Source organism: Diceros bicornis, chromosome 13, assembly GCF_020826845.1.
Source record: "Diceros bicornis minor isolate mBicDic1 chromosome 13, mDicBic1.mat.cur, whole genome shotgun sequence".
Lineage (NCBI taxonomy): Eukaryota > Metazoa > Chordata > Mammalia > Perissodactyla > Rhinocerotidae > Diceros > Diceros bicornis.
Genome location: NC_080752.1, coordinates 6,819,885 through 6,836,269, shown reverse-complemented (window position 1 = coordinate 6,836,269; position 16,385 = coordinate 6,819,885). Strand labels below are relative to the sequence as shown.

At 49.6% G+C, this 16,385-nt stretch overlaps 1 protein-coding gene across 4 annotated transcripts in view; it reads right to left on the bottom strand.

The window, feature by feature from the left end:
• ST3GAL3 (ST3 beta-galactoside alpha-2,3-sialyltransferase 3) overlaps positions 1–16,385 on the bottom strand; it is a 223,639-nt gene continuing 207,254 nt past the window's right edge. For 2 of the 4 annotated variants that reach the window (XM_058552166.1, XM_058552167.1), the window contains 4 exons: positions 10,413–10,463; positions 6,628–6,774; positions 6,283–6,429; positions 1–1,075 (listed from right to left, as the gene is read on the bottom strand). In XM_058552166.1, coding sequence (XP_058408149.1) covers positions 986–1,075; positions 6,283–6,429; positions 6,628–6,774; positions 10,413–10,463 — 435 coding nt within the window. In that variant the 3' untranslated portion in view covers positions 1–985. The remainder of the gene's footprint in view (positions 1,076–6,282; positions 6,430–6,627; positions 6,775–10,412; positions 10,464–16,385) is intronic. The other 2 variants (XM_058552169.1, XM_058552168.1) reach the window with 1 other exon arrangement.

Genomic DNA, 16,385 nt, shown 5'->3' with positions numbered 1-16,385 from the left:
TTCAGGGAAGAGCTTTATTGCTTCCATGATGGCTGCCCAGGACGACTGCCACAGTCTGGGTAAGGTCCTTGAGCCTCACTTCCCTCTGGTCCAGGCTAAAGGCGAACCCAAGGACCTGGCAGTCTCATTGCTAAAACCCAGAACAGCTGCCCAGTCAGTCAGTCCAGGCCTGGCGCACCGTCCTATGGGTCAGTTGCAGTGGTGGGGGGGTGGTAGTGCCATTTCCACCAGCCTGGGCCTCGCCTCGCCTCCTGGGCTTGGAAGTTCTCTCTGCTCTAGCCTGAGGCTGTCTTGTTGGTTTAAAGGATGGCTCCAAGGTTTCCCTGTGGGACAGCTAGGGGCTGGTGAATGGGAATACCCCATCTTCTCCCCAAGAAAGGCCAAACAGTGTCATGAGCTGGAGGGGGCTGGCATGAGATCCTGCCTACTTCCCTGTAGCCCAGTGCAGGGTACAGGATAGTCCCGACTCTCCTACTCTACAGGGAGCCCACTGGTACCACTGCCTGATGGGCTCTCTACTGGGCCTCTTTTCGTACAGCAAGTGGACCAAACTGACATCTCCAACCTTATTTAAAAATAAATTATCCCTACCCTCCCACCACCCAAATTCACAAAATGATAATACACCAAACACTGATTGGAGAAATGATTCTGGCAGCAGCCTTGCTGCCTAATGTCCACCTCCCGCATGCTGGGCCCGCTAGGCATGGCCAGTGGCCTCCTGGCCCTCTGGCTTTAAGGACCCAGGCTGAGAGTGAGGCTGAGTGCTGGTCTCTGAGGCTGGCCTCTGAGCAGACACAGCTCTGGCTGCCCCGCCAAGGCCTCGCCAGCCTTGGGGCCACTTAGCGCTGTCCTTCTCTGGGTCTGAAGACTCCTGTGCCTCTCAGGCAGAGCCAGACTGAGGCCAGTGAAGTGGGCAGGTGATGGTGACTGCTGCTTGCTCTTGGTGGTGCGTGGACCTCTGTGGCCATGTGCTGGGCCCACCTCAGATGCCACTGGTTAGATCAGTGATGACACGTGCTTTCACTAGCTTCCGCAGAAACTCTTTCTCTCGCTGAATATTGTGTGTCCAGGACTGGAAGGAAAGAGATGGAGAAGCGATCAGTTGGGCAGCCCAGGTGGCTGCTGGGACATGGCCCGGCTAGAACGTGCCTTCCAGGGCTCAGTGCCCTCTTCTGACTACCACCCTCTGATGTTCTGTGACCGTAGGAAATCTGCTCTAGAAGTGCCACAGCTTATCCTCTCCCTTCCTGGGACTTGGAGAAAATAACCTTCTAACCCCTTTCCCCATCCCAGGAGAACTATGCCTCTTAACTTCTTCCTCCAAGCCTTAGGAGATGTACGCTTTCCAACCTTGTTCCCATGGACTTCAACCTCTCCTTGTCTGGCAGCACGTCCGGGGCACCTAGGTCCTAGGCACCTTGAGGACAGGCATTGTGAGTCACTTAGGCCCGGTCCAGGCCTGGGGGGTGGACCCAGCTGGAAAGAGAACCACGTGGGTGGCTTAGTCATTCTCTGGTCTGATGCAATCCGTTCTCCAGCCCTGGGGGCAGCTGATGAAATCCTGCCTCTCAGGTCAGAGGAGCCAGGGGGCCAGAGGACAAGAGGCTCATCTTACTGTTAATGTGGAAATTCCAGGGAAGATGCTGCCTTCCAGGGCTTTCCTGGAGGAAGATTGCACCCAGGCTCAGGTTCTTTCCTATCCCCAGTATTCTCACCAGGAAGCTTTAATCACTAAGTCTCTCAAAGAATGAAAAAGGATTGAACGAATGAATGAATGAAAGCAAACAGCCTTCTCATAGTTTGTACCCAACTGACTGCTCTGTTGCATCTGTCAGCACTGAGCCTCACAGAGCAATATTAACAGCCACTATTTACCAGTGTAAGAACTTATAGCGCTCTCTGGTCCTTACTGTGATCCAGTCAACCTTCTCCAACCTTCCAAACCTTTTCAGTCTGAAACTCAGGCAAAACTCCCTATATTACTCTCCTCTGACCATTCCCTCCAACTTCTTGTGCTAATCACAAACCTGCTGCCCCGAAGGACAGTGTCCCCCAGACACACTCCCAGTGGGGACTCCTCCCCCACATCCACACCCACAGCGCCTCGGGGTGGGCAGGGCCCTCCTCACTCTTCACGGCTGCGTCTACACAGGTGTCCCTCTGTACCCGCTCAGACCTCCGGCTCCTTGGAGGCCACTGCCCTTATACTCTGCTGTCTGCCAACTGCTCCTCCTCACTGCAGACCCCTGGGGGATTCACCCTCATTCCTTGAAGACTCAAGCATCTGGCTCGCTGTCACTCTTTGAAGGCAGGGACTGTCTGGCCCAGAATAGGTGCTCAATCAACGTGTGCAATGAAGTGAGATTTTATAGGTAAGAAAACAGAGAAATGGAGGAATGGTACGGCCAGGATCCAAGCAAATGTAGAAACTCACGCAGCGCTTTGCTTATCCCACCCCGCATCACCCCCAGGAAGAAGTAACCAAGCAGTCAGCTCAGTTTCAACAACACCCACTGGGAGCCACTGAGGGTTGAAAGGTCAGCAAAGGACTGGATACTTGATGATATTAAGGAATTATTGTTAAATTTTTTAGGTGTGATAATGGTATTGTGATGATAAAAAAATAGTCCTTATCTTTTAGAGAAACTTTAATGAAAATATTTGCGGTTAGAAAGAGACGGTATCTGAGGCTTGTTTCCAAGTAATCAGTGGGGAGGGAGCACAAGAGGAAGAGGAGATGAAACAACACTGGCTGTGTGCTGACAGCAGCGGGAGGTGGAGACAGCTACGTGGAGTTCATTTTATTATTCTCTACACTTAGGAATATGTTTGACAATGTTCATTATGAAAGAGTACACAGAAAGTCTGCCGTGGGTGTAGTTCTCTTGGACCAGGCGGTCACTGCTCAGCTGCTCTCTTCCTGATTGCTCCTTCTGTGGAGCTCTCTGCACGCCGCTGTCTACACTGGCTGTGGGCTGGGGCGGGACTTGCGTAGTCCCGGGTCTCTGCCTCACCAGGAGCCCTGAGTCTGGATGCACATGTCCATCCCTTCACAGTCCACACGCTCGGAAGAGCCTTCCTCCTCACAGCAACTCTTCCGTCTTTATCTCTGGCTCCTCTTCCCTCACCCCGTCATGAAACATTGGGGCTCCTAGGGTTCCGCTGACCATCTGCGCTTCCTACTCTGTCGTCCCCCTGGGAAATCTCTTCCTTGCCTGCCCTGTATCTGAGCAAGTGGGTGTGCTGACAACTCAGTCTCCATTTCCTGCCCAGACTCCTCTGCTGCGGCCGACTCCTGTATGAACCCATTTCATCCGCCAGCTACTGCTCAGTCCCTCTGCTCCCCTTCTCATCTGAGGCTCCCCCAAAGAGCACTACCGATGTGCCACCTTTGTGCTTTATCTTGCCTTTACTTACTGTTCAGCTACTGCAATTGGGCTCCTGCACCACCACTCCTTTGAAACTGCTCTCACTGCAGTCAGTGGGGACCTCCTGACTGGTATGTCCGATGACCATTTCCCAGTACTCATCTTACTGGACTTCTCTGCAGCACCGGACAGTGTAGACACTCTCTCTTTGAAACGCTGCTCCTTTGGTCTCCGTGACCCTGCATCTTCCTAATTCTCCTCTACTTTCTGTCTCCTTTATGAATTCCTTTGATATCCCTTACATATCCCCCAGCACTCCATCCTTGCTCCACGTGTCTTCACATTCCACACACTCCCACTGGGCCTGGAGAATGGGCTCATCAGTCGAGTGGAGGTGAAGCAATGGTGAGGCCAGGGCACTGAATGGTTCACTTGACTACTGAAGACACCCCAGGTGACAGCAGGGATCCCAAACCCAGACACCAGCATCTTCAGTGAATCCTCATCCAGGAGGATGGGAGGCAACAGTGATAAGCAGGGGTAAACACATTAACATTAATAATAATGGCTAACATTTATGAGTGCTTACTAGGTGCCAGGCCTTTTTCACACATTATCACATCTAATCTTTCCCAAACCTAGGAGGTAGGTGCTCTCCTTACCCCTTTTATTGATAAAGACAGGAAGGCACAGAGCTGGGCTCTGAGCCCAGCCTTTGATTTCAGAGCCTGCGCTCCTCAGCACACTGCGTGGAAGTGGTGCAGCAGAGGCCGCGAGCCTCGGAGCCAGACGGCTCTGCAGGATCGGGAGGCGACGGCCTGAAAACTGAGACATGGCAGGTGGAAGACAGGGAACAGCCTCCAACAGAGGGCTTCAGAGAAGGTGGTGGCCTTCTGCCTCACTCCTGCATTGAGGCAGTCTCCAGGCCCTGCTGATTTAAAATCCTGTTTCTTACCTCTCTCTCCTCGTCGTCACTGAGCAGCTCAGTTCAGGAGTCTTCAGCTCGTGCCTAGCCTGCTGTGACAGCCGCCCAGCTAGTTTCCACTGCTGCCTTGCACTCTTCTACTTCATGCTGCGGCTGCAGTGACCCTCCTCCATGCTAATCCACAGCCTAAAATTCTTCCATGCCTCCCTCCTATGTCTATGGCCTTTCACCTTCTGCCTCAAACTTTTACATAAGGTTTACATAAAAGGACTAGGTAAGAGACCAAGGATCTAAGTAAACAGAAGCCAGGAGGCAGGTAAAGGCTGTGAGAGCAGTTTGGAGTGGGTGTGTGAAGAGAGGTGGAAATGAAAGACCCACAGAGTCATGGTAATAATGAGGCAGGGCCAGAGCCTCTGCTGAAGGGGATAAGACAGTCCTGGAGCTGTCCTGGATCCAGGATGAGCTTCCTACTCCTGAACCCCATTCCAGGCAACAGGAGGCCCAGCCATAAGGCTGTTTCTGGTTTCCCATAAGATTCCCAAGTCTCTCTTATAGCCGTGAAATAACGCCCCATTACTTGAGGTAGCCTGAATGAACCAGAAAAGCCTGAAACAAGAGAGATGGTAACTGAAGCCATGGATGGGGATGTAAATCTCCTGGAGAACATGTGAGTGAGAAGAGAAGATTGTCTAGGACGGAGCCCTCACTAATGCTGATTCTTAAGGGGTGGACTGAAATCAATGACACCAAGAAAGAGAATGAGAGAGACTGGCAAGTGAGATGAGAGGAACACTAGAAATTACTGACTCAGAAGTTTGAGCAGGAGAGAGTTTCAAAGAGGAAGGAGTGGTCAACATAAAAAGTGATTCTGAGAGATCAGGAAAGATGAGACTTCTATGTGTCCACTGGACATAGTAGCCTTGAGATAAGTCACTGGTGATCTTGGTGGGAGTCATGTCAGGTAAAGGGGGAAGCCAGGCTGCAAGGGGCAACGGGCCAGGCAGCAGTGAGGAGTGCACAGGGGACAGAGTCCCCACTGTGGCTTCAGATTCCTCACTGGAGGAGGAAGGGTGGGTGGGAACTTTCAGGGAGCATAAGGTTCTGGAACAGTGTGGTGGAGGTTGGAGAAGGGCAAGGAAAAAGACTGCTGAGCAGGGATGAGGGCTAGCTGAGATCAGAACTCCTACATTTATAGAACCATGAGTCTGCACAGATGGGACATTTCCTCCAACAACCCCCACCACCCAGATGGAGGAGGAGAGAAGCTGCCCAGAGTGCTAGCCCAAGACGTCCAGGTTACAGGCTGGGATCAGTGGAAGGCTAGTGGTGGAAGTGAACGGTGTTGTAAGAGGGGTTCAGATTTTCCACATGGGCTCTTGCTGTGAAGGGAGAGATGCCAGGAGAGGCTGACTGACAGGCTGGGAGAACTTCAATGCTTCTTGAACTTTAAGGTACCTGAACATATGGTTCACCTGGGAAGCAATTCTGGGTGATAAAGAGCTTTAGGGCTTGGCCATGGGGAAGGGAGGAGGTACAGGGGGCATCCTGGGACTGAGAGGCAATACCTGTGGGTTGTTTGAGGGGGCAAAGAAGTCCTCTACAGGAAGGGAGGCACTGTGGTCAGGAGAATGGCTCTGAGCTGGTGCCAAGATGAGCATATGACAGCTGGGGAACAAGTGTGGAGAGGGCCAGGGAGGGCAAGTTCAGGGAGGAGGCTGGGGGAGGGGGCTCTGGGTTCACAGGGAGACTGGGGAGAGGGGCACAGAGGGTGCTTGGTGGTTAGAGGCCCGCAGGCAGGGATGGACCTCTGGTGACCCAATTTAGCTGAGGGTGGGGCAGGGCCTTCCTGGGAGCTCTGGGCAGCTGGACCAGCCGCTGGCTCATCCCTTTATCATTGGTTTGTGCACACACTGTCAGAGCCTGTCCTCTGTGCTGGAAGTGCCCCGCCTCAGCCCCACCCAGACTGCCCCACATCCAGCTCCACACCTCTTTGATGGCTGCCATGCGCACAGTCTCGTAGTAGTGCAGGGGTGCGTTGGGCGTGCTCATGTCGTAGCCAAAGCCTGCAACTGCCACCTCGTCACAGCCATGTAGTGCCATGGTCACTGCCACACTGCCAAGTGTTGGGATGTTCTGGAGGAGGGAAGAGAGAAGGTGCAGAGTTCAGCTAGAGGGCTGAGTGAGGCCAAGATCCTGAGCTAAGCTCCCCAGAGCTAAGCTCCATTCCTGAGGACTGAGCCCTCTGTCCCCGCCCTGCCACCCAGTCCTTCCTTCCCAAGGCACCTCAGGCCCAGTTCTCCCCCTCCCTCTCCTAGGGCCCAGCTATCTCACCCCACGGCCCATGAGGCCATTGTTGAAGGGCAGTCCGATGAGGGTGAAGGCGGCCTCCTGGATGAAATATGGGTTGAGAATGCGAATCTCAGGGGGCTCCTTGGGCACTCGAGTGGCCACAGATTTCCAGAAGCCGTCCGACGCACTCTGCAGACACAGCATAAGTAGGCATGAGCTGGGCACACAGCTTGCCATGGGACTGGTGAGTGGCAGGGACCCAAAGTGTGTACAGGCAAATGAGAAACAAGGTGGGGGCATGAGGTGTATCCTGGGGAGCCTGGGGCATGTGGAATAAACACAGCTGGTAGAGGGAGGGCTTGGTGTGTGGTGGGGACACGGGAATGTGTGACAGCGACAAGGGTATGTGATGGAGAACAGCGAGCATGTGCTGGGGTCACAGTGTATAATGGACACAAAACAAGCTGCAGGGCGGGGCACAGGGTGTGGGACGCTGGGGTGTGCTGCTCTGGCCTCAGGGGGTTCTCGGGCCAATAGGCAGACCCACGGGCCTAGCTGTCCCCCCTCCCCTTCACAGCTACTCAGGGGCCCTGGAGAAGCCTGCCCTCTCCTATCTGCTCTGCTGGGCTTGCCTCCTTTCCCTTCTGTCTCCTTGCTCTCAGTCAACTGTTCTAATGTGAACCTGAAAAATAAAGACAGAATGTGAGCTAGGATGGCATAGCAGAACAACACTCACATCCCAGTTCTGCCGCTGACTATAGTTGGATGACTCTGGGCAAGTGACAAGCTCTCTGAGCTACAGCTTCTTCAACTGCAAAATAGGATCATTCTTCCCACAGAGACCTCAGAACTGGACTGGAAAGGCATGAGCTCTGAAACATGACATCCTGGCGTCCATTCCAGGGCCACAACTTTCTCTTCTTCCGACCCTCTCCCTCCCTTTAGTCCCCAGACCTGCCTCTGCTCAGTCCATGAGCCCCTCCTGGTCTAGTCCCTGAAGTATGTCACTTCAGCTACTCTCTCGTGAGCTCCCTCAGTCCCCTGCCCCTTGCCCTTCTACTGCCCTAGCCCAGGGAAACCGTGAACTTGGGATCAACCCATTCATCCACCTTGTCCACCCTTACGACCAGGCTCCTGAGTACTGCTGGAGAAAGTCACAAACCAACCCTGCAACCTGGAGGCATTACCAAACCATGGACTCCAACCTATTATTTCCAGGGAGTTTGTTATTAGCCTAGAAAACCTAAAAGAATCAACAAAACTTAGAATGGATAAAATAATTTAGTAATGGGATCTGTACTTCAATAGGAAATAGTCACCAGATAGAATAAAAAAGAGATCCCATTTGCAATCCTACAAAAAATATCAAATGCTAAACAATAAACTTAAATATGTGGAACCTACAGTAAAAAAACCCTACAGTCCTTTATTGAGAGGTATAAAAATATGACTTGAAAAAAATGGGAGAGACAAACCATATCCTTGGATGGGAAGGCTGAATATTAACACAATGCCAATTCCTCCCAGATTAGTGTAGGCTTAATATAATTCTAAGAAAAAAATCCCAGTAGGACTTTTTAAAAAAAATTTACCAAAAAGATTCCAAAAACTCATCCAAAAGATTTAACAGGTAAAAACAGCCCCCAAATTTAACTAGATATTAGAGTATACTATGAATTTTCAATGATTACAAGTGACAGCCAGATAAGAATCAACACAAAGATAAATGAAACGAGAGCCCAGAAGCAGATCCATATAGTCATGCGTCGCTTAACCATGGGGACACGTTCTGAAAAACGCGTCATTAGGCAATTTTGTCATTGTGAGAACATCATAGAGTGTACTTACACAAACCTGTGGAACAGCCTACCACACATCTAGGCTGTATTATGCTAATGTTGTGGGACCACGTCGTATATGCGGTCCATTCTTGACTGAAATGTTACGGGGTGCATGACTGTACATATATATATAAGCTTAGGTTATGATAAAGGAAGCTTCACCATCAGTGGGAAAAATGGTTTTCTCAGCAAGTGATATATAAAATTTGCTATTTAGAAAAAATATCCGTTTACTTCCTTTCCTCATACCATAAACAAAATAAGTAAATGCTAAAAAAGCAAAACTAAAAGAAAATTTAGATGTATATTTTATCATTAAACTTCCTAACTATTAATGAAATGTTAGAAACAAAAAGATAAACAGATTTTGACTTTGTAAACAATTTTAAGTGTTTTGGTACATCAAAAATATAATAAGCAAAATTAAGACTGAAAAAAAAAAGTGGGAAAAATTTTGTCACAAATAATACATCTTTTAAAAACTCATGAAAAATCAACAACACCCCTGAAATGGGAAAAGAACAAAAAATAAGGTTAATAAGCATGAAAAAACTTTATAGTGACAAAGAAATGCAAATTAAAATAACAAGATACTATTTTTAATCCTCTACAATATGTATGTGTGTCTGTGCATCTATGCATAGATCTTAGTGCTTGTGGTGTACGCTGAGGTAGAAGTCTCCTACACTGCCATAGGAGTCAAGTGTGGTACAGCCTTTCTAAAAAGTAACGTGACAACATGTGTCAAAAACCTCACCACTGTTTATACCTCGTGACTGCAACATTTCTCTTCCAAAAGTAATCAGAATGGTGAAGAACTTTGTAAAAAGCTGTTTATTACAGTGTTACTTATAAAAGTGAAAAATGAGAAAAAAAAATCCAAAGGTTTACAATAGAGGTTTGGTTAAATGATATATCTACATACTGAATGTCACAGACATCAAAATTATGTTTTCTAAGAATTTTGTCACAGGGATATACCACAATCTACATAACCAATCCTCTGTGGTTGGACATGGAAACTGTGTCCAGTTTCCCCAGACCTGCTCCTCTGCCTGTGTTCCCTATCCTCTACTGTCCATCTAGTCTTCCAAACCAGAAACCTGGCAATTGACTTTACATTCTTCTTCACCTCTCCAGTCCATCCTGTCCTACTGGCCAGCTGATTCTTTTGATTCTATCTTCTCAGAATCCCACAGATCCATCCCTTCGTCCCAAACTCACTGCACCACCTGATGTTCAGGTCTCATCGTCTTTCAATCGGATTATCATGATGACTGGCCCTTCACAGTGCCTGTCTTGTCGACTGCTAAATACCCTAGAGGCCAGTAGAGTGACTGGAACATAAATGGTAGATAATAATTGTTGCATTCCATTCATTTACTCAACAAACATGTAACGAGTGCCTAGAATGGGCCACTGCTGCCTCCCAAACCACTTTCCATTCTCTGCCACAATGATCTTTCTATATAGAAGCCAGATCACATCACCACTGCCCACAGGAGATCTGAGCTTTTTAGCCACTAAGGCCTGCCTGCCGCTCCAGTTTCCATTTCAGCCCATCTGAAGTCCCCACCTGCTAATTCATGGCTCCATTCTTTTGCTGATGCTCTCCTTCTAACCGCCTTCCCATCTCTATCCACCTGATCCATCCCTACTCGTTTTTTAAGACTCAGCATCCCCTCCTCCCTCATGTCTTTCCTGACCCCCTTCATCCCAAAGTAACATTTGGGAGGTGATACAGAATTAAGATCTGCTATGGTTTGAATGTTTGTGTTCCCCCCAAATTCATATGTTGAACACCTAATGCCCAAGGTGATGGTATTAGGAGGTGGGGGCCTTTGGGAGGTGATTAGGTCATGAGGGTGGAGCCCTCATGATGGGATTTATGCCCTTCTGAAAGAGGCCCAAGAGAGATCCCTTGCCTCTTCTACCAAGTGAGGACATAACGAAAAGAAGGCCGTCTATGAACCAGGAAGCCCTCACCAAACACCACATCTGCCAGCGCCATGATCCTGGACTTCTCAGCTTCCAGAACTGTAAGAAATAAATTTCTGTTGTTTATACGCCACCCAGTTTGTGGTATTTTGCTATAGCAATACAAGCTGACTAAGACAGAAGATCCTTGGGCCTGGATCCAACTTCAGTTCTGGTCACTCAACTGTGTGGAGACCTTGGGCAAGGAACTTACCGTTTCCTAATGAATAAACTAGGGATACTAACAGTATTTATCTTACGGGCTGTTGTGAGAATTAAATGAGATAATTCAGGCTGACTGCCTAGCTCACAGTCACCGGTCAGCTGTTACCATCATCAACATTGGTGGTGTGTTATGACCCTCCGCCCCACAGGCTAGGGGCTCACATCAGACTCACTTCTGTGCCCAGCTCAGCACCTGACAGTGTATGTTAAAGGAGACATGAAATCCACCCACGGCTCCTCCACTGCCCTCAGCAGCAGCAAAGAGCTCCCCACTGTCAGTACCTCTTCAGGCTCGTCTTCTGCTGCCTTCAATGGACTGTCTCTGCTCCAGCCACTCCCTCCTCATGTCTCCCCACCTCTGTGGCAACATCTCTTTCTCTGGCAAATTCTATCTGTCCTCCAAGGGTCAGCTCAAAGGATAGGCTCCTGGGGCAAACAAGTCTCAGCCCCAGGGAGACCGAGAGAGCAGACCCCATACCACCTTCCTCTTGTGTCTCCCTCTCTGTGCCCAGAAGAAGTATGTGTGTAAGGGAGGTAAAGGGAGAGATAACAGGACCCAGGAGGAACAGGAAGGGTGGGGAAATGGCCAAGATCTTAGGCAGAACTAGAGAGGGGCCCCTCCCGGGAGGGCCAGATGTGGACTGAAAGGAATGGCAGGTGCCAGCCTGTGCCAAACGAAACACAGCCCTGTCCCTTCTCCAGAGGCTGGCAGGCCCCAACAGTTCTCCACCCAGGGTTCCTGCTCATGCCTGCCCCACACACACCTAAAGAGGAGAAAGTGGAGGGGCTACCTGCGAGGGGTGAGGAGAGCCAGGGACAGGCACAGCTGGGGGTGTGCGCGGGCTCCAGGCTGGTTTTCACAGACATGACTTTATTTACATCTCTTCAACTTTCACCCACTTCACAGGTATGGGACCCAAGATGAAGCAATGCTCAAGATCACGTAAGTGGCTGTGCCAAGACTCAAACCTGAGCGTTGTCACTCCAAGATGGGTATTCTTTCTGCTACACCATGTATTATCATCATTACTGTTCTCCCTCAGGAAGTCTGGGGGCCTGGGGTCAAGGGTGAATGAGACCTCCTTTCTGCCCTCCAGGAGCTCTAAGGTGAGTTGGGGGTCACTCTGGTTGGTGCCCGGCACCCTGCTTCACAGAGGGGACTGAGGCTCAGAGAGGTGAGGGGAAGTGCCTGAGATACATAGGCAGCTGGGAGAATCTGAGCCGAATCCAACTTCAGAACCTCGTTCTTTCTATCACATGAGATGCCCTCTCTGAAACAACGTCTCTCGGCTGTAGAAGTCCCATATGTAACGACTATGTGAAACTGTAGGAAATTAGCTTATTATCTCAAACCCCCTTTGAGAATCTGACAAAAGCTCCAGTGGGGAGGGGGAAGCTTCTGCCTCTCTTCCCACCTTTACTCTTTCCTGGGAGGAGAAATGACTGATCTGACTGCTTAGATTTGAGGATACGTGTGTCACTTACCAGTATGAGATGAAGTCTCACACACACACGCACGCACGCACGCAGCTCTTTTTGACACCCTGCTCCTATGCAGCAGCGGGGATGCTGAGGCAGAGCCTGCCTCCTGGTCTCGGCCTCTCCTGGCGTGCTAAGAGCTCTGCAGCTCTGCCTTAGGGCCCACAGCCAGCAGCAGTGGCGAGTCACGCTGGGGCTCTGGGGGAAGGAGCCTTGTGCTTGGGTCTCAGGTCCCGGAGAGCCCAGCTTTAGAGCACTGGGGACCAGCACAATGAACAATTCAGTGCTGCTATTTTATTGTTTCCCCATCTGTCATTGTCCTGATGCAGAGCCTCCTCAGGAACTTTAGGGAAAGGAGGAACAATAAGACCAAGATATGATTTGGGCATTGCCATGTTTCCCCAGCCATAAAAATACCAAGAACCAACAACACTTCAGCCTGTCTCCTAAAATAAAAGCTATGGCTCCTCTTCTCAGAAAAACAGACCCAGGCACACACACATAACATTTTGCATACTGTTGAAGAAGGTCGCAGAATCCCTGAAGTCAAGGGGATTTGTTGACTTCAGATTAAGAATCTCTGGTATGCGGTGAGAAGAGATGAGAACCCAGAACAGAATCCTGTAAACACCAGCATTTAAGGTAGGTGGAAACAGAGGAGCCCGTGGAGGAGACTGAGAAAGCACAGTAACAGAGGGGAAGACCTAGGGAGAGTGTGATGTAGAGGATGGGCCTTGGAGTCTGGAAACCCCAGGCTCACATCCTGATCCACACCTGTGTGAGCTGGGGCACGTCACGTCATCTATTCAAGCCTCCAGTTCCTAATGCATAACAGGGATGACAAGACCTACTTCCCAAAGAGTGTGAGGATTAAATGAGATGCTGGGCATTTTACAGCAGCTGGCACCGTGTTTGGCACACAGCAAGAGCCCAATCAGTCTTGTCTATGATGAGTGAGCATCACAGCAGCCATGACAGTGAAGCAGAGGGTGCGGTCAGTGATGGCAGATGCCACAGCAAGACGAGTGCATAGACAGACAGACATTTAAATGGGGAGCCAGCTTTTCCCTCTGGTTCCCTGTAGGAGGGCTATGGACGCTGGAGGCCTTCCTGCTGCTAGGTGACACTGCCAAGCCTGCCACCAGAACATGGCCCTGTCCCAGAAGGCCCCTCAAATTTCATTTCCTTGACCGATAGGACACAACACAAAGGCTTATAAAAGCCAGCCAGTGACGCTGTCCCTAGAATGGTCAAACCTCTCCTCCAGGCCAGCTGTGGGCTGCATTCTTTGTTGAATCCCTCCTCTTCCAGGAACGTTCTGGCCTCAGTCAAGTCTGGACCCAGCTCATCTGTGGGAGCCACTAGGGTCCTGTTGATGCAACTTGTTCTGCTCTTGTCAGAACAGCCAGGAGCAATGGGGAAAAGCACCTGGGAAGAAGGCGCCTTCCCAGCTGGGCTCCTGGAGTGTTTCCCTGCACCCTCGCAGGGTTTTCCCCCGGCAGCCTCCTCCTCCCTCTCTGTCAGCAGAGAAGCAGTCTACGTGCCAGGATGAGAGGTCTGGGGGTAGAGAGACTGACCATGGACTGGCTTTGTGCAGCCAAGAGCAGGGCAGATGTTTCACTCCTTCTGCTCCCTGCTGCTACTGCCTTAGGACAGGTCACCAGCTCTCACTGGGGTCACTCTAATAGCCACCAGGTCTCCCTGCCTCCATCTTGCCTTCCTTCAATTCATTCACTTCTCTGCACAAATCTGATCTGACACTCTCAGGGCTAAAATCTTCAGTGGCTTTCCACTGCCACTCAGACAGCTTTTCAGGACAATTAAGAGCACGGGTCTGGGTTTTGTTTTCCTCACCCAAAGGGAGTCTATAATCCAGTGGAAAAGACAGGACTGTGTACAAACATCTCAATACATGGCATAATTATGATGATGTGAGAAAGAGCCAAAAAGAGGTTTAAAATATCTGCTATCTTATTTAAAATATACACATAGAAGACATAGCCAAAAAAGGTTCACATGCACAGTTCATAAAATGGGAGGAAGAACAAGGTGACACACTAAGAGAACCGTAAGTAAAATGAAGAGCTTGAAAAGAAGGCCATTTATAGATGTAAATGTTTCAGAGCTAATGATTAATCCAGATCAACCAATCAGCAAATACATACATGAGTGCCTATTATATATGTCATCTACTCTTTGTACAAATATATTCTATAATAGCACAGACAACCAACGACCCTCAAAACAAAGAGACCTTTAAGAACATCTGGTCCAGTCCCCTCCTAAAGGAGCCAAGGCCTCAAGAGGTTTGTTTTCTTATCCAATCTACTTTCTGAGGGATCCAGCCATCACTGTTCATCTCCAACAACTGAGACTTGTATCCTCAATATGCCTTGACCATTCCCTCTCCCTCATTCCCAGGAACCAAGTAACCACCAGATCTGTGGCTTCTGCACAGATCCATCACACAACTGATCCTTCCCACCTTCATGCTCTTTATCAGCCCACCCTTGCTTACAGATTGGGCTGCCCCAATAATTCCATAGGTCTGTTTTGGAACCCTGACACCCTAACTGCTAACTTTGTGTCCCTCGGCACGTTCTTTACCCCTTCTAAGTCTCATTACCCTCATCTATAAAATATTGGAAATAAGAAGGTCCTACTTCATAGTGTTTTTTGCTATGACAATTAAGTCATGCACAAGTGATACAAGGTCAGCTCATTAGCTTCTGCTATTATTAGCCCTCAGGATAAAGTCCAAGCTCCTTGATGTGACTTTGGCTTACAAGTCCCTTCATCGTCTGTCCCCCGCCCACCCAGCCTCATCTTCAGTCATTGCCCCCACATCCATTTAGCCTCATACCTAACATTCGTGGGGCCAGGGACAAAATTACCAATGGATGTCCAAGTATCACATGTCTAAATTTTAGATTCTAATATTTGACAGTTATAAATCAAGGTATTAAGCTGTTAAATAAAATATATTCTATCCTCCCTTGAAAAACGACCTGGAAGGCCAGGTTTGAATTTAGAATTCTGACTCCTGGAGGTCTGTGTTGGACCATGGTGGTGTAGGAAGAGCTAGCCACAGCCTGCCTCCCTTCTCTTTCCACTCTGGTCCCATCTTACACCGTGAGAAGCACTGTGCACACGTGTGTGGATGCCCCCAGCCCCCAAGTTCTGCTCACAGCCTCTGCAAACAGCCCTGCTTTGGCTTGGGGATATGCACAGTGAAATGTATTCTGCCCCAGGAGGATGAAAGCAGACTTGGCACGACAGGGCAAGAAAGTCTGAGGTCTCCGGTACCTGGTAATGGTCTAGCAAGGGAGGATGGACCTGGGGTGGGGATTTCCCTCTTGACTCTGAATATCCTTCTTCACTCCATGGCAAAGGGTGTGGCTGGAGGAAAGCCAGAATAGAGCCCAATAGTACTGCACCCATGCCACACACCAGATATAATGAATTATTTTTAATTCATTAAATATACCACACTCATTGCCAACGCTTTTCTCTGTACCCCAAACTTCATCTGGCCAACTTCTACAAGAGGCTGGAGCAAACAGCTCGGTTAGGGCCCAGGGCTCATATAAGTGTCCTGGAGGCCAAGAAATGGGATGGCCAGACCTCCATGACCAGGGTGCCATTTGTTGCCCCGTGCCCAGGCTGTTGCGGCTCTCTGACATACCCACTCCTGGGCCCTGTGCCTGGGCATTCTGCCCAGTGGGCCGTCAATGCTTGCCTTGCTGAATCTCGCTTCTTAGGTGATCATCTCCCCACATGAGCACAATGAGTCAAGTGTTGTCATGTGCGCTGCCTCACTCATGCCTCATAGCAGTGGAACAGGGAGCCATGCAGGGCTTTTACTATCCCCGCTGCACAGAAGAGGAAAATGAGTCTCACTGGCTTCTGTTCCCAATACTAAGTCCCGTGCTGCTTCACCAACCATAGCCACATGGAAGGAGCCCAGGCGAGAGAAGCTGTGATGGCTGGTCCACGTGCCCACGCCCCCTGCAGGGTGGCTGAACGGCTGTGGTATACTCCGTCAAATAGGTGAACCATACTGTACATAATGAACCCCTTAAGTTATATTTGCGTCTGGCCATTATAAATCACTAATCTAATAAAAATCTTTGTGTGCAGAATTTTCCTTCCTTTGGGTGATGGCTCTGGAGGCCAAGTGCCATTTCCTTTCCAAAAAGCTTGTCCCCATTTACACTCCGACCAGTAGCCTTTGAGAGCACCTGTCACTGTACTCCTGCCAGAATCAGTTTTATAAGT